The sequence below is a fragment of the Schistocerca gregaria genome, chromosome 3, assembly GCF_023897955.1.
Source record: "Schistocerca gregaria isolate iqSchGreg1 chromosome 3, iqSchGreg1.2, whole genome shotgun sequence".
Lineage (NCBI taxonomy): Eukaryota > Metazoa > Arthropoda > Insecta > Orthoptera > Acrididae > Schistocerca > Schistocerca gregaria.
Window position 1 is genome coordinate 663,233,987 of NC_064922.1, and position 24,491 is coordinate 663,258,477.

A 24,491-nucleotide genomic window follows, 5' to 3' on the forward strand; every position below is an offset into this window, starting at 1 on the left:
AAAATATGAGTTCTTAACAACTGTATTTGAAATGTTTTGGCAGTTTAAAACTCTATACATGAACCCACACCCTCATCTTTCACATGTGGTATTCATACTGTGTTGTAATTTTTCAAAAACATATGCCAAAACACCCACCAAGCATTAGTTCCCCTAGTACCTCTGGGCTCAGATTGACTATGGTGTGATGAGAAAAATGCATTACTCATGTTTTAGTGGGGAAAAGAGTTGGAAGCTTTGGTAGAGGGGCCAAGAAACAAAAGTATAACTAAACCAAAGTCGAGAACACCCAAGAAGTGACCATTCATATGGCTCCTTGAAGTTGGCAGTATACTAGAAGCTGTAATGCACAAGTTGTCAAAATAAAGACGGGTTAATCACTGAGCACAAAAAGTCCACATGCCTGTATGTGGCTATAAGAAAAAATGTAAAACTCAACACTGAGTCCTGAGATATGCACAGGTTCTAACCCTAAACACAACAAAGTAACAAAATAATGTGTGTCAAAATGTATTTTAGTATCACCAGGCAGTTTAATATGCTTTATGCAAATCATCAAAGACAACTTTATGATTAAAGGAGCTACCATAGTAGATGGGCAACTATTGTCTTCATCAGTTTTCATGGCACATTTGTGATACTGATTGCTCCATAACAGTCAATGGAAGTTGGGTACTGGCCTGCCTAAACAATTGGAATGATGGTATTGTCCTGCCACTGTGAGGGAATTCACCTCTAAGTCAAATACAATTACAAATGATGAGCAGGTAGCTCTTATAATTCATATTCAGGCAATAAATTGTGAGTCAGTGCCTGGGTTTGTGTTGAGGGAGGAACTGAGGGTTCTACGCAAATTCTTGTTCATTAAAAGTTTGGTTATATGGTTTCGAAACATGTCAACATTAAGAAGGAATTACATTGTAAGGTGCAGAGAGTTTGGAAGACTTGTGGTCAAATAATGTAGAGGGAATACATAACACACTTTCAAAATTTCAAAAATCACTAGAAAAAGCACCAACAAGTTGAAGCCGGTGTCAATATTGAAGAACACTTATGGAAAAATGTCATCCACATGATCAATGTGCAATCAGATTAATGGCTCATGCTTCTTGGCTGCTGACAATGGGCAACACACATAAGAATGGAAAAGAAATTGTAGTATCTGCCATATGACAATCAGTTTGGCTTTAACACTTTGAAGACCAGCCACTTGAAAGAATTTCCCTAGAAAATTAGCCATTTATGCTATTATTTAACGTGTTATTAACACATGCATAATTGATGTATCTTAAATGAGTAATACATACTTTAAAAAAAGAAAGAAAGAAAAAGCTTCAAGATTTATTTTCATATTTACGTTACTTCTTTGATAGATTCATCATCAGGATTTTCTTCCAGTGAGCCAGGTAGGAATTTTGTGAATGATATGCCCTCATTGGTTTCTGTCCTGGTATAGCTTTTCGCTCTCCACTACATCCCATGTTACTCCTCTCCTCTTGAGATCCTCCTTAACCTGGTCTGTCCATCTCTTTCTAGGCCGCCCAATGGGTCTCCTTCATGGTATTTCCATCTCCAAATACTGGTGTGGAGTTGTTGGGTGTATTCGCTTCACATGAACGAACCACTTCAATCTCAAGGCACTCATCCTCTACTCTGTAGTCAATGTCACCTGCAGGTATCTCCTTACATAATCATTCCTGACTCTGTCTCTCCCAGTTTTTTGTAAAGCTGACCTAAGGAACTTCATTTCAAATGCTTGTATTTGACTCTCTTCTCTAGACTATACGTCATGACTGGCAGAAGATAAGTTTTATACATGGTCTGTCTGGCTCTTTGAGGGACTTCTTTGTCCCAGATTAGATTTCATACTTGATGGAAGAAGCTAGATCCTTTTGATAGTCTGTTTAAGATTTCTAGTTTGGAACTTCCATTGTGTGATATGATGCTACCCAGATAATTGAAGCTCTCCCCCACACATTCAACCTTCTCCCCCTCCAGTATGATGTGACAAGTTGTGGGTGTCCTGCTCATCTTCATTGCCACTGTCTTGTTCCTAGTCAAAGTTAACTTGAATTTTTTTTAAATTTTGTGTTCTAGTAATCTAGTCTCCTCTGAACCTCCATTTCCGTCTCTCCCCAAATGGCAATGTCATCAGCAAAAACAAAAGTGTTGAGATCTTCATTTTATTCTTCCTTGATTTCTTTTATGATTGTGTCCATAAGTGTAACGAAGAGTAAAGGGAAGAGCTTAAACCATTCTAATCTTCCACCTCCTACTTGTACACTGCTCTCACAACCATCATACAGCATCTGGACTTTTTTAATTAATGAATCAAGAACATTATGTTTTCTCAGGCATTCCCATATTTTATTCCTTGGTACACTTTCATACGCTTTTTCCAAATCCACGAATACTACTATCAAGTCCTTTCCTTTTCCCCAGTATTTCTCCATAAACTGACGGAGGGAGAAAATAAGAACTATTGTTCCCCTGTTACTTCTGCACCCGTGCTGTTGTTCCTCTAATTTCGTGTTCTAGAATTTTCTGCAATATTTTCTCTATGAACTTTTCCATTATCTTAAGGCAGTGTGATAACAGTGTGATTCCTCGGACAAACATGATGTATTCGTAGCAGAATTACAGTGAACCATGAAATCTAACAAGTACACGCATGATATTATGAAAACACCTTCACAAACTAGCTCAGCAACTTGTGATAGCAGCGGTCATGTTTGCTAATATTACTTTCAAAATAAGTCTAGAAATTGACAACAGAAGGCAGCACTTATCAAGGAACAGGCAGTGAAACATTGTGATGTCCGGAATTAAAAAAAAAAAAGGGAGGGTGGTAATTTTTTTGTTTTTTTGGCGATAGTTGAAAGGAAAGAAAGAAAAAAGGGTGAATAAAGGTGAAGGGAAGTGGTTCTATTTTTACTGGAATGAACTTATTGATGGACATCACAAAAATTTATTTTACCTATATTTTTTTTTTACTCATCGAAGAAGACAACACAACACATATAAAAGAAATCATCACACTAATATTATCCACAGAATGATCGTTTCACAAGACACTTTCTAGCTCGACTGACTCTTAAGACTGAACAAACTCGACTGACTCTACTCTCTCTCTGGACCACAGCCTCTTCACGTCCCTCTGGACCAGAGATTTCAACTGTGATTAGCATGCCGATTATTTAATTAATCGTACAGCCGCTTGGCGCGTCATTTAAATGGGGTTAAACGCACACCGCGAGAGGCATGGGCTAGCGGTGTCTCACAGGTATCGCCACAACATCCATATATTGTATGCATATGACACAAGTCCAGTTTTCAAGCAACTGGTGGCTGGCATGATGAGAAAATCGCGGCCCGACCTATACTTGACTGCAGTCTTTTGAACACGGCTTTCTGGTGTGAGTAATGCTTGGGTTTGGTCCCCAAAATGGCACCACACACTCACATTGTGCTTGGGTTGAAGAAAAGAGAGGGTGATGGCTGAGACTGACCCACCAGCAGCAAAGAAATGAGTGGGAGCATCTGTGATAAAGATGCACAGTTCGTGAGATGTCACAAAGTTCTCCAAAGCCCAGCTCAAAGGACAAGTAGAGATCATCGAGCCTCACAATACATTATGGTCATTGAAGTCTCCCAATAGGAGAAATGGTTGTGGGAGTTGTTTTATAAGATCTGTAAGAGCCTCAGAGTCTATCACATCTCGTGGAGATAAGTACAGTGAGCAAACAGTGATCCTCTGATATACATGAATTTCAACTGCAACCATTTGTACATCAGTTTATCCAGTGGGAGGGCACAGGAGTGGTGTGCGTTACTGATGAGTGAGATGACCCCTTATTTGGGCTTTTCCCCAGTCAGGTTATCATTGCAAATGGAGAGTACAGTCCCATAGTACAGGGGCACCAGACAATTTAAAATATGTTTCCTGCAAGCACAAGTACAGAAGCCATTCCTGCACAAGAAATTTTAGTTCCTCCATGTATGCCCAGAAAGCACTAATGTTCCACAGCAGTACGCGACCCATTTATGGTGGGGATAGCACTTTCATGCTGTTTTTCTATGGTGAAAGGAGCCTACAATGAATGCAGGCCCAGTCTTGGGGCAAGATTAGTGCCCAGGGCCAACATCAAAGTCCATCGGTTCCAAAGATAAATCGAGAGAGATGATAGAGTGACATCAGAATCGTCAGACACTATTTTTCTCACCTCCACATCCGTGGTTGACACTTTGCCTTTGATTTTTTGGCCTGGGAAGTTTCAGAGCCACAGCTGCAGCAGTGGTAGTGGCAGTGACAGTGGTAGTGGATGGTGGACCAGGCTGAATCTTTGTAGGAGTAGGAAACTCTGAAACATTAACAAGTGTGGTCTTTTCTGATGTTCTGGGGACGGGTGGGAGGAAGGTAAGGGCTTTGAAATAATTGGAGCAGCAGAAGTGCCTCGGCAAGTGCAGGTATTAGTTCTGAAACTAGCAACCTCTGTTTGTGTAGCAGCATTGGATTTCAGAACAGGAATTTTAAGAACTGAAGCAAAGGAGGAAGTGAATGTGAGAGGCAGCTTTGTCTTATACATCTTTTTGGCCTCACTATGTGCTTCTTCATAGTTTTAATGTCTTTTATCTTCCATTTTTCAAGGTATATGCAGCAGTCCGTACTCCAGACAGATGATCCCCAGAGCAACTCACAAGCTTTGAGGATATAAACAAATGACTCCTTCGTGGGCGGCCTAACCAGATTCACCCCAAATGGTGTGCACACAGCACTGTCGCTTAAAACAGCATATTGGGTTGGGGACATAGGTCCGCACACTTAAATAAAGGAAACTTACTGTGAGAATGTCCATCAGAGCCCCGCATGCCAAAACACCTATGCTGACATTTGAGGTGGTGTGTAGCTCAGTGTCAATAGCATATTCACCAAGGCTTTTTGCTTTCAGCAGGTTTGTCGCTCGTTGGGGAATAGAGGTTTCAACCAACAACATTCCACTGCACATCCATTTGACGGACTTTAACATACCTGCTATTCCCTCTAAAACCTTTTGAGTGTAAAAAAGTGAAACTTCATCAAAAATTCCCTCTCTTCTTTTACTAACAAAAACACATTCTGGCTCGCAGCATGCATTCTATTACATGAGGCCTCTTGAGAGATTTGTTGTTGGTATCTGCCCACAGCCCCATCCATTCTACTGGGAGGAGGCGGAGAAAATTTTGAAGGTTCCATTTCAGGTCCGCGAGCAGCTACAGAAATAGGGATCCACTAAGACAGAACTCCACTTGCCTGTTGCAGCAAATTCCCCACAGATTTCCTTCTAACAACTAATCAACCTCAACAACCTTGCATTTCATTAGCTTGTAGCACACCTTGAGATTAAGGGTTTCATTTTTATAGAGGGTTTTTCCTTCCCACAATCCAGGTGGTGAAACCAAAATCCCCATTCCCTGTGACAGATAACATTCACTGCACCGCTCAGTGGTCGCTGAAGCATGCCCAGAGCTTATGGTGACAGAGGGCTGACGGCAGTTACCTGTCCCTAGCTCGGTTACCAAGCCCATACCCAGCACACAAATGCTGAGCCCCAGAGGACAGGTATGGTAATGTCTGAGAATAGAATAGTGATTGTTGTTGGACTATGCTGATTACCGATCAGGATAATAATTGTCACAATTCCGAGACACTGGCAGTAGTACCAAATGATCTATCTAAGGGGGCAGGGGAGGGGGTGAAATCCGAAAGTGAAGGGTCATGCCCTAAAATCCCCTATACCATCAGTTTTGATGGTATGATATATACGAACAAGGGATTGGTATAGATTTTTGCTCTCTCTCTCTCTCTCTCTCTCTCTCTCTCTCCGGGTCAAAAGAACTGTCTTCACATTGAATTTCTTCTTTTTTTTTTGTCTTTTCTTGTATTGGCAACCACGCGCTCCACCCTGTCTAGTACAATATATAGAGCAGTACTCTCCCCCCCAATGAACCATGAATTTTGCTGTTGGCGGAGTTGCTTGTGTGCCTCAGTAATACGGACAGCTGTACCATAGGTGCAACCACAATGGAGATGTGCCCATTGAGAGACCAGACAAATGTGCGATATCTGAAGAGGGGCAGCAGCCTTTTCAGTAATTGCAGGGGATGATTGACTGATCTGGCCTTGTAAAACCAACCAAAACAGCCTTGCTGTGCTGATATAGCAAAAAGCTGAAAACAATGAGAAACTACAGCCATAATTTTTCCCAAGGATACATGGGTCTACTGTATGGTTAAATGATGATGGTGTTCCCTTGGGTGAAACAGTCCCTCAATCAGATCTCTAGATGAAGGATGTCGTCATCAGGAGAATCAAAATTGGTGTTCTATGGATAGCGTGGCATGTTAAATCCCTTAATGAGCAGGTAGGTTAGAAAATGAATTTAACTGAAGAAAATATGAAATGCAGCAAATGAAGCAGGTGAAAGAGAATACAAATGTCTACAAAACGAGATTGACACAAAGTGCAAAATGGCTAAGCAGAAATGACTAGAGGAAAAGTGAAGGGACTTGGAAGCATATTTCACTAGGGGAAAAATAGATATTGACTACAGGAAAATTTAAAGAGGCCTTTGGAGAGAGGGAGGCAGATCTATGAATATAGGAAACAGATATGTTAAAGTTAGATGTAGTGGGAATTAGTGAAGTTCGATGGCAGCTGATCACAGGATTATAAATGCAGTCACATAGGGATAACACAGGAGTAGGTTTAATAATGAAGCTGAAATGTAGGAGTATATAAAGTGTCTATACAAGGGTGATGAATTGAAGACAATAATATAAAAATGGAAGACGATGTAGACGAAGATGTGGGGGAAGACCTGTTTGGATTTCAGAGATACATAGGAACATATGAGGCAAACCTATATTTATAGCATTTGTTGACTTAGAGAAAGCATTTGATATTGATGACTAGGATACTCTCTTTGAAATTCTGAATGTAGCAAGGGTAAAATACATGGAAATGAAAGGCTATTTACAACTTTTATAGAAAGCAGATAGCAGTTAAGAGTCTCCGCATGAAAGGGAAGGAGTGGTTGAGAAGGGAGTGGGACAAGATTGCAGCCTATTCCCAATGTTATTCAATTTATACTCGGAGCAAGCAGTAAAGGACACCAAAAAATTTTTTGGAGTAGGAATTAAAGTTCAGGGAGAAAAAATAAAAACGTTTAAGTTTGCTGGTGACACTGTAATTCTGTCAGAGACATCAAAAGGCAATGTATTTGAAGGAGGATACAAAATTGACATCAACAAAAGCAAGTCAAGGATAATGGAATGTAGCAGAATCAAATCAGGTAATGCTGAGGGAATTAGATTAGGAAAGAAGACACTTAAATTAGCGGGCAGGTTTTGCTATCTGGGCAGGAAAATAACTGATGTTGGCCAAAGTAGAGACAATATAAAATGTATACCGGCAATGGCAAGGAAAGCATTTATGAAGGAGATAAGTTTATTAACATCAAATAGAAAAGCAGTTCTGAAGAAGAATATAGACTTAAAGAGTTAGGAAGTCTTTTCTGAAGTTATTTGTCTGAACTGTAGCCATGAATGGAAGGGAAACATGGACAAAAAACCAAGAAGAGAACAGAAGTTTCAAAATGTGGTGCTACAGAAGGATGTTGAAGTTTAGATGGGTAGATCACATTACTAATGAGGAGGTACTGAATAGAATTGGGGAGACAAGAAATTTGTGGCACAACTTGACTAAAAGAAAGGATCAGTTGATAGGGTACATTCTGAGAAATCAAGCCATCATCAATTTAGTGTTGGAGGGATTGGGGGGAGGGAGGTAAAAATTGTAGAGGGAGGCAAAGAGATGGTTACAATAAGCAGATTCAGAAGGATGTACGTTGCAGTGGTTATTCAGAGACGAAGATGCTTGCAACAGGAAAGAGTAACATGGAGAGCTGCACCAAACTAGTCGGGACAGAAGACCACTACGACGACGACGACAACAACAACAATAATGTAATGTAGTACTATGCATTAATTTGTATTTTTTTGATTGAGTCGATGTCGGTGTAATGAGAATCAAGGGCATTATCTTCTTCAATGGTTTGAAATTTGTTTTTGCCACATTTACTTTCAACAGAGCTTTTACTATAAATCTTACAAAATTTCAATGTTGCTATACATCGATTATAATGGTGACTGCTAATTTATACTGAAGAACAGTGAGGTTTGCTTTATCATATGAGCATAAAAAGTTTTTTGTTCAAACGGATCTCTTATCGTCAGCTGTGATGATGGTATGACATTGTAAATGTCAAAAAGTGACTGGTTCCACTAATAAAGCCTTACTAACAATGTTGAAAGAACAAGACTTTGATGTTGGTGATATATCAAGAAGTGAAGAAGTTATTGACAAACACTAACAAGGAGAGGTCCCCAGTGGTGGGATTCAGTGAGGGATTGACTTTTTGAAACCAAATATACAGTGACGTAGGTTAAGATTCCAGGCATCACATCCTGCAGCCATTCCCCCTGATGGGCCCTTGTTTGTGAGTAATTGAAGAAAAAAGTTTCAGAACTTTGTGTGATACTCAATAACATTAGTAAATTTGAATCACACAGTAGAGTTGCAATGGTGTAATGGAAGGAGAATAGATCTTTATAAGCAAGATGTTGTGGGTTCGAGCATCAGGTACAGCACTGTAACACTCTTTATTTTTAAATTTTTATCAAAATGATTTTGATCATTATTTTTATTCAATTAATTGGTTTAAATGTAATTTTTTTTATTTCTATTCCTTTGTCACAGTATTTTAGTCACCATATGAACTTTTTCCATTTGTTTCATTCTCTCTTTACATCATTCTTTTTCCAATCAGAATTTTTGTGAACATGAATTTAATTATATTAATGTATTAGAATATTCAGTTACTTGTAAATTCCAAACTATCAGTTATAAAACAGAAGGCCAAAAAAATCTATCAATATTCACTGTGCACTGGTGTTAACTTATTATTATTACTATTATTATTATTATTATTATTATTATTATTATTATTTCATGTGGCTCACTGGCCTACTGCTAATCTTTCTGTTGAACGCCACTTTGACAACTTGTGTCCCCCCAGCCTACCACCATTATTCAACCAGTGAATAGGGACCTACAGTTTAACGTGGAATCCGAACCATGTGTCATTTCTGGCAACTCATCATATCATTGAGAGGTGAAGGCTAGGTTGTAACACAGACTGAAAAATCCAAGGTTCAACTGGGATTCAAGCCCATGACCTTTCTGTTTCCAGTCAAACATTTTTTTGCTAGACCACCAGGCCTCACATGTCTTTCATAGAATGTTGAATAAAAATCATCACTCATGTTCGTGATATGAAAAACACCTCCAAAGTGTCACATAACCACATTTGACCTGAACTACATCTTACACACACCATGCATTAAACACCTTTTTGGACCATTCTACATGTGCCACCAGACAGTTTCTGTGTTATTTGGCCCATTGATGATGTGCAGATTTGTGTGCCACTACAGGCAATGGCAACTTCAGTAGTCCATTGCATATAATTTCTTTTGCAATGTCGAATCAAAACGTGGTTGAGGTTGACATGCAATTGCTGTTGGATTCAAAACAGATGGTCGTTGACTCATCCATCTTTGGTACCTGTCTGCCAGAACCTGTTTATGACCTCTGTTTTTATGCAGTGTTACATGGCTGTGAGTGACACACTACTCTTTGTAGACACCTTTGACAGTCTGCACTGATACACCAACAAAATGAGCACTTGTGGTGTGATTATGAACACGTACAAATACAATAACTCTTTTCTGCCATTTTGTCACGCCTTCACATTGCACTGCACTGTTACCACACTACCAACAGGAAAATGCATACCACATCATGCCATGTGGAAGGTCTCTTGAGCACTTGGTACCAGTTCTGTACAACTTATCATCTATCACTGAAACCCAGGATGTGACAAAATCCATATTACAATAGGGTGTATGCACCTGGGATTTCATAGACCATTATCCAAGTTAAGTCACATAAAGTTGCAAGTTGATTTTATGAGCTTTTGCTGTCTCTACAAGGAGACCACCTGTTATTTGCCCAAGTACCTTATTTATATAAAATAGACTTCTACAATATTCCTTTTTCTCTCTTTATAATATTTATTTCTTCTTCAGAATTACAACCTACTGTTTGAGAATTTAAATTATGTCACACAAATCACATATTACTGTTTAATGAATTTTTGTGTATAATAATTATTAGTAGTAGTTAAATATTTATCACATTAATATCCACCTCCCTCTCACTCTCTTGTAATATACAAGGTGGCTAGAAACTGCCTGTGAAGCTTTTAAGAGTGTTGCATGGGAGGATGTGCTGAAAAATAATAATTGAAAAAAAAAAGAAAAAAAATGAAGCACCACTTCCAAGTTATTTAGCGTTTAAGTTAGTGTATCAGGTCATTGGACTGGCAAATGTGATAATGCACAGACATCTGTGGGTCTGTAAGTTACCATCTGTTGAAATACACAATGCCAATTAAACAGGGCATTTTTCAGAAGCAAAAAATTTAAGATAGGTGAGCAAAAGCTGCGTTTGTTTGATGTGAGAAAACCAAATGAAGAACATGCTTGGCAACATTGCCTCTGGCAGCCAGCTTGAATCTGCACAAGTGAAAATCTGACCAACTAACTTCAATGTTAAATAATTCGGAAATAACACAACTTATAAAATTTTTTGTACACAATTATTTCACAGCACAACCTCCCCTGCAATACCCTTACAAGCTTTTCAGACTGTTTCTTTTATCAACTTCCCTCCATTACCAAATTGATGATTTTTTCGTACCTCAGGATATGTCCCATCAACTGACTCCTATTTTCCTTTAGCTACATTGTGCCAGAAATTTCTTTTTCCTCATTTTGATTTGGTAGCTCCTCATAAGACATTTGATATACCCATCTTTAGCATTCTTCTGTAGCACCACATTCTGGAAGCTTCTGCAGTCTTAGTGTCTGAACTGTTTGCTATCATGGCTCACTCGGTACAAGGCTAACCTCCAGGCAAGTACCTTCAGGAAAGACTTCCTAAGATTTAAATTCATAGCATATATTAACAGATCTCTCTTTTTCAAACATGTTTTTCTTGCTACTGTCAGGTTGCCTTTTATTTCCTCTCTACTTCAAAAATCATTTCTTTTACTACCCAAATACGAAAACTCATCAACTACTTTTCGTCTTACATTTCCCAACGTAATACTCTCACCATCATTTGATTTAATTCAACTACGTTCGATTACCCTTGTTTTACTTTTGTTGATATTCATCCTATAACCTATTTTCATGATGGTCTCCACTTCATTCACCTGCTTTTGCAAGTCCATTGCCATCTCTGAAAGAAAAACAATATCATCAGCAAATGACAATTTTTTTTTATTTCTTATCCCTGATCTTTAACTCTTTTTCCAAATTTATCCTCAGTTTCCTTCATAGCTTGCTCAATGTATAGACAGAATGAAGTCATGTATAGGCTGCAACTCTGTCTCACTTCCATCTGAACTACAGCTTCCCTTTCATGTCCTTCAACACTTGCAATATTTTGTCTATCTCACATATCTTACACGCCAGGCAGAATAGTACTGTAAGTCTCTCAGTACTCTGACTAATTCTTCTCACATTATCAATGTCCCATCTTCACTTCTCTCCCCTTTCTATAATATTGTCCACTTCATTATATCCTTCCACATTTTGCTTCCACCTCTCAACTCTGCCCTTCTCTGCTTAGCACTTTCTTGGCATCTTAGCTCTTTATATTCATACAGCTGATTCTTGTTTTCTCCAAAGGTGTCTCTAATTTTCCTATCGGCATCATCTGTCTTTTTCCCTAATCAAGGATGCCTCTACAGCCTTTCATTTGTCCTCTGCCATTCATACTTAGCCTTTTCATCTTCTATCAGTCTCACTTTTTGTAAGAATGTATTCCCTTTTATTGCTTCATTTTTATATTCTCTCCTTTGTCCAATTAAATTCAATGTCTCCTATGTTACCTAAGGATTGTTGCTGGGCCTTTCCTTTATGCCTATTTGACCTCTACAGCCCAGCTATATATCCTCAGCCAGAGCTACCCATTCATCATCTACTGTATTTCTTTGCCATGTTTCTATCAATCATTGTCTAACGACCCTATGAAACTCCCATCTGCTTGATTTTCTAACTTCCTGCAATTTCTTCAGTTTCAATCTGCAATTCATAACCCGAATCCATATCTGCCCTGGAAATGTCCTGCAGTATGAAATCTGGTTTCTATATCTCAGTCTAACAATTATTATATAATCTCTCTGTTACCATGTGGTATTTCTAAGACTTTTCCACATCTATATTCTTATTTCACAAGTATTTGAAATGATTAAAGTGTTTGCAATGATTAAATTACGCTCTGGGCAAAAATCTTCACTAGAACAGGCAAGGCTATTAATAGAAGGGGTCATACCTGCGCAGTTTGAAACAACTGTAATTCCACCAACCTCTCCCTCTGAAATCAGTAAAATAATAAACTCACTGAAAAGTAAAAGCTCTTACGGAATTGATGGCATTTCCAGCAAAGTACTTAAAGCTTGTTCCCCACAGATAAGTAGGATTCTCAGCCACGTATGTAATAGCTCTTTGGAGCAGGGTGTTTTCCCTGATAGACTGAAATATGCCATTGTAAAACCATTGCATAAAAAGGGGGATACGTCGGATGTCAACAACTACCGCCCAATCTCTCTTCTGACAGCTCTATCAAAAATTGTTGAGAAAGTAATGTATTCAAGAGTAGCCTCCCATATTTGTAAAAATAAAGTACTAACAAAATGTCAGTTTGGTTTTCAGAAAGGCTTTTCAACAGAAAATGCTATATATGCTTTCACTGATCAAATATTAAATGCTCTGAATAACCGGACATCACCCATTGGTATTTTTTGTGATCTCTCAAAGGCCTTTGATTGTGTGAATCATGGAATTCTTTTAGATAAGCTAAATCATTATGGTTTGAGTGGGGCAGTGCACAAATGGTTTAATTCATACTTAACTGGAAGAATGCAGAAAGTTGAAATAAGTGGTTCGTGTAATGTTAAAACAACAGCTGATTCCTCAAACTGGGGTGCTATCAAGCACGGGGTCCCACAGGGTTCGGTCTTAGGTCCTTTACTGTTCTTGATATACATTAATGACTTACCATTCCACATTGATGAAGATGCAAAGTTAGTTCTTTTTGCTGATGGTACAAGTACAGTAATAACATCCAAAAACCAAGAACTAAGTGATGTAATTGTAAATGATGTTTTTCACAAAATTATTAAGTGGTTCTCAGCAAACGGACTCTCTTTAAATTTTGATAAAACACAGTATATACAGTTCCGTACAGTAAATGGCACAACTCCAGTAATAAATATAGAATTTGAACAGAAGTCTGTAGCTAAGGTAGAATTTTCAAAATTTTTAGGTGTGTCCATTGATGAGAGGTTAAACTGGAAGCAACACATTGATGGTCTGCTGAAACGTCTGAGATCAGCTACGTATGCTATTAGGGTTATTGCAAATTTTGGTGATAAGAATATCAGTAAATTAGCTTACTACGCCTACTTTCATTCACTGCTTTCGTATGGCATCATATTCTGGGGTAATTCATCGTTGAGTAGAAAAGTATTCATTGCACAAAAACGTGTAATCAGAATAATTGCTGGAGCCCACCCACGGTCATCCTGCAGACATCTATTTAAGGATCTAGGGATCCTCACAGTAACCTCACAGTATATATATTCCCTTATGAAATTTGTTGATAATAATCCAACCCAATTCAAAAGTAATAGCAGTGTGCATACCTATAACACCAGGAGAAAGGATGATCTTCACTATGCAGGGTTAAATCTGACTTTGGCACAGAAAGGGGTAAATTATGCTGCCACAAAAATCTTTGGGCACCTACCAAACAGCATCAAAAGCCTGACAGATAGCCAACTAACATTTAAAAATAAATTAAAAGAATTTCTAGATGACAACTCCTTCTACTCATTGGCTGAATTTTTAGATATAAACAAAGTAAAAAAAAACTTAATCATTAGTGTCATGCAATATTTTGTGTAATGTAATTTCTTGTACAGACATCTTTTATTAACCTGACACGTTCCACATCATTACGAAGTGTCGTATTCATGATCTATGGAACAAGTATTAATCTAATCTAATCTAATCTACCAGGCAGCTAGCTTCCCTTTTTCATTCCTTTCCCTCAGTCTGTGCTTTCCTAATATTTTTCCTTTTACTGCTATTGAATTCCAGTCACCCATTGCAATTAAATTTACATCTCCTTAACTACCTTAATACATTCTTTTATCTCATCATACTTTTTTCAATTTTTCATCATCTCTGGAGCTAGTAGGAATACAAACTTTTACTGCTGACTTCATGCATATTTGGCTACAACAATGCATTCACTATATTGTGCAAAATAGTTTACCAACATTCCTGTTATCTTATTCAAACTACTCCTGTATTACCCCTATTTGACTCTGTATTTATAACTCTGTACTCACCTGAGCAGAAGTCTTGTTTTTACTGACACCACACTTCATCAATGCACACATTTAACCTCTGAGCAGGCAAACTGATATTATTATTATTATTATTATCATTATTATTGCATGAGTATGTCTGTGGGGTATTCAGTACCCCACCTTGTATGATAAGTTATAATATCCTTAGGAAATCACTTAAATATTTATATGTTATAGTTACATTATCATACACACTGAGGAGCCAAAGAAACTGGTACCCCTGCCTAATACTGTGTAGGGCTCCCGCGATCACACAGAAATGCCACAACACTACGTGGTGTGGACTCGACTAATGTCTGAAGTAGTGTTGGAGGGAACTGACACCATGAATCCTAAAGGGTTATCCATAAATCCGCACAAGTACGAAAAGGTGGAGATCTCTTCTGAGCAGCTCGTTGCGAAGCTTCCCAGATATGCTCAGTATTATTCATGTATGGGCAGTTTAGTGGCCAGCAGAAGTGTTTTCATTTAGAAGAGTGTTCCTGGAACAATTCTGGACTTTTAGGTGTCTCATTGTCCTGTTGTATTTGCCCAAGTCTGTTGGAATGCAAAATGGACTTGAATGGATGCAAGTGATCAGACAGAATGATTACGTACATGTCACCTGTCAAGAGTCATATCTAGACGTATGAGAGGTCCCACGTCATTCCAACTGCACACACCGCACACCATTACTGAGCCTCCACCAGCTTGAACAGTCCCCTGATGATGTGCAGGGTCCGTGATTCATAAGGTTGTCTCCATACCCATACACATTCATCTGCTCGATACAATTTGAAACGAGACTCATCCGACCAGGCAACATGTTTCCAGTCATCAACAGTCCAAGGTCTGTTTTGGCAGGCCTAGGCGAGGTGTAGAGCTTCGTGTCAAGCAGTCATCAAGGGTACACGAGTGGACCTTCGGCTCCGAAAGCCCATATTGATGACATTTTGTTGAATGGTTCGCATGCTGACACTTGTTGATGGTTCAGCATTGAAATCTGCAGCAATTTGTGGAAGGGTTGCACTTATGTCATGTTGAACAATTCTCTTCAGCCATTGTAGGTCCTGTTCCTGCTCAATGTTTTTCTGGCTGCAGTGTGTCGGAGATTTGATGTATTACCGGATTCCGGATATTCACAATACACTTCTGAAATGGTCGTACAGGAAAATGCCCACTTCATCACTACCTCAGAGATGCTGTGTCCCTTCGCTTGTGCACCAACTATAACACCAATTAAATCTTGATAACCTGCCATTGTAGCAGTAGTAACCAATATAACAACTGCGCCAAACACTTGTTGTCTTGTATAGGTGATGCTGACCACAGTGCCGTATTCTGCCTGTTTAAATATCTCTGTATTTGAACACACATGCTTCTTTGGTACTTCAGTGTATCTGTTTCAAAAGCTTCAATCAGCACCTGAATGAAGAAATACATGATACGAATACGTAACAAAGGGAAAAAAATTACTTGCTTTTTTTTTTATCCTTGTAATACAGATACTTTTACAGTTCAACCTTTTGCTCAGTTAAAGTGAAATGGCATACATGCTAAAAATTGTCAGAAAGCAATAAGTATAACATGAGCGAGGGCATAGGATACGGAATGCCCCACTACCATTTTCCTTGTGAAACAATTCAATACTGAGGACTCTGAATAGCTGCCACATCGCAGGGCTGGCCATTATGCTACAGCACTATGAAATTCTGCAATGGGGTACTCAGTACCCCAGCGCACCTTCTCGAAGGTTAACTTTAACCTAGTCATTCCCTTTTAAAATTCTCTAACCTACCTATCCAATTAATGGATCTAACATTCCACATTACGATTCATTGGTTGAAATCAGTCCCAATATGTTACGTACTTCTGCTTGATAACCTTCTTTTAACAATAAAGGACTTCCAGGTCCAATGGGCATGTTCGCAGAACTGCAATATATCAGCTGCCCACTTCATTGCACTCTTCTGAGTACTAAGCTGGCTTCACATACTGTTACTGATAATCATAAGTTTGTAGCATGTTCTACAAGACATTGCTTTAGATAGGTGATGTGCCTGTTTTCAACAGAGTCTAAATTGTCAGCTTTGTGCTATTTATAATTTTGTGCATACCTTTGTAAGTTTTACTGTAATCTAAGCACATTCTTCACCAGGATTTTGACTGCCTATCATTGTGAGCAGATGAGGTACCTCATACCCACACTATACTTCCCAACCCTTCTAAAGTGGTAATCCACTACCCATCCCACCTACACAATTTCTTAGTCAATCCCTATGCCACACCCATTTGTGCAAGACCTATTTTATTCACCAAACAGACTATCCTATTCCAGTTCAGTCACAGGCTTATTCTATACCATTAGAGGCAGGGCCACCAGTGAAAGTAGTCATGTCATATACTAGGTCTGCTGCACTTTCACAAGTGTTTTACATGAGCGCGACAAACAACCAGCTCTCTATCTGAATGAAAAGTCACCACTAAACTGTGGTCATGCACCCTCCACCCAAATGCTAACTTCTGTGAATTACATAGATGTGAACTATCCTTGTAACACATGCCTCAGTCTCTCGCGCACGTGTGTGTGTGTGTGTGAACATGCGCAATAGGAGAGGGAGAGGGAGAGGGAGAGGAAGAGGGAGAGGGAGAGAGAGAGAGATGCTAGATCACCACACTACATTGAGCTATTAATCACAATACAACACAAACAGTCCTTCCTATATGCTAAACTGCATACCTGGAAATAATCACTGTTTTCAATGGCATGTTCATTTTTGTTATACGCATGTATAACATTCCCCTTGAAACCATTCAGCTGTGAGCCTTCCCAATTAAGAAAATTGGATATAACTTGCACATTTTTTCGAAGTGCCCCATGGTACTTGAGGATGGCAGAAACTATGTCTCCCAGACCAGCTGAGAAAACTAATACTGGAATACTTGCTTCATCCAATGCTTTAAGCATCATGTCAGAGCCATCCCTAATAACAAATAAACACACACACTAAATTAGCACACTTACAAAGCAGTAACAGATGTACATGACAGTAGGTACTGGTTTAGACCCAAAAAAGAACCGTGTCGCTACAGTAGGTGCACAGCAGACAATAGAAAAATATGGATTTAAGATGGAATGAAGAGGTAGTGAATGAGATTCAGGTAAGAGAAGAAAGACAACAAGGTAGGAAACGGCCATATGCAGGCACTGAAGAGAGCCAACTTACAAAATATAACAACATTAATTCCAGGAAACGGAGATCCTGAGTTGTGATAGGCACAAGAAAAAGATTCACACAATTATAGCTTTCGGCCATTAAGGTCTTTTACACACACACACACACACACACACACACACACACACACACACACACACACACACACACAACTTGCACACGTCTGTAGTCTCAGACAATTGAAACCACATATTTCAGTTGTCTGAGACTGCAGACATGTGTGCAAGTTGCGTTTGCTTGAGTATGTGTGCGCGTGTGTGTATGTGTGTCTATTGCCAAAAAAGGCCTTAATGGCCAAAAGCTATAATTGTGTGAATCTTTTTGTTGTGCCTACCACGACTCAGCGTCTCCACTATATGATGAGTAGCAACTTTCCTTCTCTAATATTGTTACATTCCATCCTGGATTTTCCATTGTTTAATTCAAGGAAGGGAATAATAAACAAAAATGAAAAAAAGGCATCCACCCGTGTCTGCAGCATGAGTGGTTGTTCATGTGTAATTGCTAATGACAACAGAAGAGAAGAGAGAAGAAAGGTGTGCGACAACTTGGAGGCAATAATATCTATGGGTAACAAGCAGGCTGATCAGATAAAGGAAAGCATGACAGAGGGGAAGCAAACAAAATAAGGACTTGAAAGGCAATTCACAACACTGAGAAAGCTGTTCTATAATTTCTGTGCGGCAGTCTAGGCTAGTACATTTATAAAAGCTTGCTAATTGAGAGGGCTGCAGTTCAGAGGTGGAAGTTTATGAAAAGGACTGACAATTTATTCTATAATTTAAATTTTTATTCTCATCTGTTATTAATTACCTGTAATACATATATTAATTTCTGAGAAATTACCTGAGGGGAACTCTAGTCTGTGCAACAACATCATGAATCTCTTGACAGTCAAAGTCATAACCTCTAAGGAGATCCTGAGCTTTGATATACCATTCCAACATGTATTCCATTTTCTGTTCTCTGGTCAACTTTGGGTCAATCTCTAGTGCTCGATAATATCTGTAAAGAGCACTGGAATCTGCTTTATAACTACTAGGCAACTGCTTGCACTCTCCAAAGATACCTGACAAATGATAAACATATATTAACATTTTATTTATTCTCAAGGTCCAAAAGAGAAAAGTACTTCCCTAACAAATTGACTTCTTATTAAAAGTTTTATGAACACCTTGCCTCGCATGAAACTAATATTCTTGAATGATGTCGCCTTCACAAACACCATACAGCTACACCAATAATTTAGTTACCAATATTTGGACCTGCTTCAGGACAAACTCATTAACAACAACCAGACGTGAAAATATAAAGTAAATACTGCTAACACTGCAGATTTTTATGCTTGATGTTTGCAGATTTTAATTCTTGACTGTTGATAATAGGTTTATTCTGAAACAGGTTCATTAATCGTTAAATCAGTTATGTCATTCAAGAAACATTATTAAAATTAAATATAATCCAGTTAATTAAGTGAGGATTATAGCCCTGTAACTTATTTCTTAAATACATATTAAAGATTGTAGAAATGTGGGAGGGGAGACAGAGGAGGGAATGGTTAAATACTTTATTCACCAACTGGACTACGACAAAAATTACCTAGTCAGGAGTGAATGGGCAGATACAAAAGAAACAATAGTGGTGGAGGTCGGGAGGAGTAATATCCAGCTCAGGAAAAGCACTGATTGTTTTTGATTTACATGATTGCAACACCAGGACAAAATGTAACTACTGCACTTTCAATAGAAATGAATGTGTCTGGTAAGTCCAACAAGATGCCAAACTCACTAAAATCAAGTATGAGGAATGATTTAACAAATAAATTAAAAATCTCCTTAGTTTGATTTTTTAAAATATTCTTTCACAGAATTTTAAGTGTGAATCCTAACAATTGGTGCTGTTTTATATAATACTGATGTATTATATGACACTTTTTATGTTGGCAAACAGTTAGAATAAGCAGAAGACCATGAATTGCAATGTAATAAACATGCCCGATAAATCCAATTGTTTTACGCAGGTTATGCTTGGAGTATAATTATTGCAATTATGTTATTTATGATATTTGCAAATGCCATTAGTTTAATAACTCCTTGGAAACAGAAAGTAAACAAACATTTTTTTTTCACATTGCTATAGAAATCACTGGCATTTATACAGATAGATGCCCATAAATAGCTCATTGAAATCATGGAATCTTTAGTATTCATTTACAGGGTAAATGGGTAAGAAAGCATATATATTCCAAATTAAGATTTATACTTACCAAAACTTGTGAGACATCGATTTCCATTGACATGTTGTTTTGTCAGTGTTTGGTCAAAATCAAGTATTACCTGAAACAATATTCACAGCTCTCTTACTATACTTGCCAAGTGCTTCCTATAATTACAACAAACTATTGCACAATGTGTGTGCAGAGGCTTAAGCATTTTTCAACATTTTATTTTTTGATTCATAACAATTAATCAAGTACTATCTTAGAAAATCCGCCTTTACAGCTATATCTACGCACATACTCTGCAAGCCAACATAAGGGACATGGCAGAGGGTAGTAGTACCAGTGTACTGTGTGTATGCAAACAATCAAATTCAAATTCATCCATCCTTTTCTCCATTTTGCTATGATTATAAGATGGATTCATTATGAACTTCATTACCTTATATTCTCTGCCAGTATGACTTTGCCACTATAACATCTTTCCCACCACAAGGGGAAGAAACTTTGGTGTCAGATATTCATTTTAAATACAATGGTGCCACCATAACAATTAACGCAATTGTCTTGTCACCAGCTTTAAGCTAGATTTATAACTGGAGTGATGTTTCTTTCAGTTTCTGTTAACTACTAATTTCTCAGAACTGGCAGTAAAATGAAACAATATTGTTTTGAAAGTATGCCATTACTACTTTATGATAAACTTGGTTATCTTGTTTCCCTTGACTATGTGTTGCAAGCAACACAAGAAATGAGAAAGAGACAGACTCATCTCCTGTACAATGCACTGCTTTCAATTTTCTTTACAAACCTAGGTCACATGCATCAGAGCATTCCTGAAATAAGGAAAAAAGTTTCAAGCAACCGCATGGAAAACTGGATGGAAAGCTACAGAGCGTCACTCACATTAATAATGGTGTATGCTAAAGCCACAGAACGTTACATCTCACCAACTGAAGTTTTATAAATCAGAATCCTGAATTACCTTTATGTCAGTCAGCAAGAACAACTTCAGAATTGCTTCAATTCATTGTCAGTTCTGACTTCCCCATCAAGTAATGATAGCTAGATGATTTCCTTCGATTTCCTTGTCACACTGCTTTAGGATGATGCCACTGTTATGGGGAAAGGCTCGCTAGATAATAGCACTGAAATGACCTTTTGTGCTGAACAGTGCTGCAACCTGAATGCACCAGTAGCAAAACATAGTATATGACAGTAAAATCCAAAGCAGCTGCACAGCCAAAATTAACTTATCATATGGGACAGAGTTTGCAACCATTCACTGGAACCACTTCATGATTGAAGAAATGTGAATTTTACTCATTGATGTCACTTTCTGAAGCCACAGCACTTGCATTAAAATAGGAAATGACACTGGCAGGTGCTCTGAGTTGGCAGTCTTCTGTGATGCAAAGTAAGACCAGCTTCTGTCAGCAGCCACTCACTGGGCCACCTGAGACTACACCTGTACATTAGATTTACTACAATGTAACTAAAAAACCAGACATACTATTAAGCACTGTCAGGAGCAGTTTGCCAGAAAGCAGATGTCAGGAAATAGTTTAAGTAAATGCACAATACGCAATATGACCAGGAGTGAAAAGAAGTGAAAAGAAGTTTAATATATATATATATATATTTTTTTTTTTACCGAGGAGTCGGTGCTTGCAATTTTTCAATATTTTCACCATTCATTGGTCAGGTAGTTCTTGGTGTCCATAAAACGACCATGACATGACCTACCCTACGCAAGGGTATCTGAAAATTAGTGAGGGAGTGTAAGGCTGCTAAGACAGATCTTAACTCTTGGAAAGGGCTTTTTCAGTTAACGTATGAGCATAATCCCATGGAAAAGACATTCATTGATTACAATGGGCCATTGCTGCAGATCCGCAACAGGAACTGCTATATTTTCTTTGTTATAGACATATTTTCCAGGTTTTGTGGCTCAGTCTGAGTTATTTGTGTAAAACCTTTTCCATCTTTGGCCCTCCCAGAACCTTGGTTAGCGATAATGCTCAGGCATTTTTATACAAAGACTTCAAGAAGTTCTGTTTTAAAAATGCAGTAAAAGATTGCATGACGATTCAATGCTATTCCCAGCCCTCATTTGTGGAGAGGGTCAACCATAACCTCAAATCTTACACTGATAATTTTCCATGCACACACCCAAAACAAATGGGATATTCCATCCCCTGGTTGAATCTAGCATTTAATTCAGTCCATCATGAAGTTGTCAGGGTAACCCCCCCATCCATGGTTTTCAGCTGCCCCCTCGATTCTCCCTGGGTCAATTTGTGATCCATAAACAATCCCCTTCCATACAAAATCACCCCTGAAATTATCCAAAAAGATTGGCAATGAGCCACGAGCAATATTGTTCTTGCACAACAGAGACAGGCGCAGCATTGTTATAAGAGTCAGTGCATATTTAAGGTAAAGGTCAGTGACCAAGTCTTTATCTGCAAGTCTGTCGTATGAGCACAGGATGTTGCAATTTTGTGCAAGTTATCACACTGCTTTGAGGGACCTTTTGTGAGGTGAGTAAAGTACGGAATCCAGTCAGCCTCTTGGTCTGACACCTCATTACAGGCAAGACACTGAGGGTACATGTCACTCAGCTGAAAGGTGGCATCAAACTATAGTTGTTTCTAAGTCCTTCCCTGAGGGAGTGCAGGGCTTTCTAGCTTTGGATGGGTAAGGAAGAGCCATGCAGGTTCCTACTGATCTTGTTTCCTTTGACTGACAGCCAAGCCGGGTGGACTAGAGGGCATGTGTGGAGAGCAGAAGGCAGTGTAAGAGGACAGCGTTCGGACTGGAGAGCGGCAATTGTGGAGTTACGACTTGGCCAGCCATCAGGAAGCAAGTTGCAAAACTGAGCGCTAGTGCAGCAAGCTGGGGTTAGTTGTTGTGGAATGGCTGTGGAATTGGGTTTTAGGCAGCTGGCTGCCGAGGATTGTACACCAAGTCTCCTATATGGTTACTGGGATGCATCATGCAGCTCTAGTCTCTGGAATGTCTTGCTCTGGATTTCATGCACTTTGACGTTATCTGCATGTACCAGGAATGTGCATGTAGTAATCAACCTGGCTATTTTTCATTACTACAGCTTGTGCTATTGCATTGTAAGAAACACTACAAATTTAAAATGTAATTGATTCTGCTTGTCTTCACGTTCTGGTAGAAGTTAGCAGTTTGGGTGAATGCAACACAAGGCATATGCAATGGTAGCTTCCGAATGACTGGTATTTCGTAACTAACATTTGAACGTGAATCGAGACCAAGCTGTTGAGTGAACTTTCTTAGTGTTCATGTTCCGGTTTGACTGAGCCTAATAAGAGCAGTTTAAATACCTTCTCTTACACCATTCTGGAAAGCAAAAGCTGTTTCAATCTTTGGTTATCATAATCTTAAGAATTATGTGGCTTCCTCATACTGGGCAAATTCATTAGAATGCCTCTGCAGCACACAAAACTTTGTGGTTTCTTAAGTTGTAAAACTGTTGTGCAGCCTGAATCAGATTCTAGAGTCATTAGAGCACATTACTGTACCATTAAGCAGTTCAATTCATAAATGGCTTTTTCACTGAACTGTGGTTAACCAAATCAATATACATTTTACTGCATAGCTGCCCATTGCTGTCCTGAATTTCTTGTAGTTATTAAGCCTCAAGCAGGTATTTGTTCACAAGTTAACCTGTTTAATTATTCTCTTAAGGAAACTTAGTTGTAACAAAAACTTTTAAGATTTAAATTATTTATGGCCATTTCCAGTATCTAAAATTTCAAAATTTTTAAATATTTTCATGACTTTTCTACTGTGCTATGGTTTAAGATTTTAAAGTATTTTAGCTTTCTATTTTTTATGTTGGGGCTCTGTTTATATTTGAAATGTAATGTCAGCTTTTATTCTTGTAGTGATTTGATTGTAACTGCCCTTTTACCCTTGCTGTGGGTCTGTTGGGTGATCCTGTTATGGCAACTGGGCCCCCAGGTTGTGACCAACTGTGATTTAATCTTTTATTTTCTAAATTTTCTAAATTTTATTTCTCATTTTTTTGGAAAAAGTTTAAATCAAGATCTACATAATTTCATTATAAACAATGTGTACAGTAAATTTTTAAAATAATAACAACAACTGCTACTCACATACAGCGGAGATGTCGTGTCGCAGAAAGGCACAACAAAAACGACTGTTGGAAAGTTAGCTTTGGCCAACAAGGCCTTTGTCAGAAATAGATAAAAAACACACACACACACACACACACACACACACACACACACACACACACACACGACCACAATCTCTGGCAGCTGGAGCCTGACTGAATTTCTCATTGCTTAAACTTATGTTTGTTGAATTTGGTTATTTAATTATGAACAGTGTTTGAAAGACAATTTTTGTTTATTTGATGTGGGCTGCTCCTCCCATCGGACAGCTAAGTATGCT

General features: G+C 38.5%; 1 protein-coding gene across 3 annotated transcripts in view; it reads right to left on the reverse strand.

The window, feature by feature from the left end:
* The window catches only part of LOC126356370 (7-methylguanosine phosphate-specific 5'-nucleotidase-like), a 62,916-nt gene that overhangs the window by 19,273 nt on the left and 19,152 nt on the right, over positions 1-24,491 (reverse strand). For all 3 annotated transcript variants that reach the window (XM_050007360.1, XM_050007361.1, XM_050007359.1), the window contains exons 4-6: positions 20,088-20,157; positions 18,668-18,890; positions 17,326-17,569 (exon numbers count right to left, since the gene is read on the reverse strand). In XM_050007360.1, the coding sequence (XP_049863317.1) occupies positions 17,326-17,569; positions 18,668-18,890; positions 20,088-20,157 (537 nt within the window). The remainder of the gene's footprint in view (positions 1-17,325; positions 17,570-18,667; positions 18,891-20,087; positions 20,158-24,491) is intronic.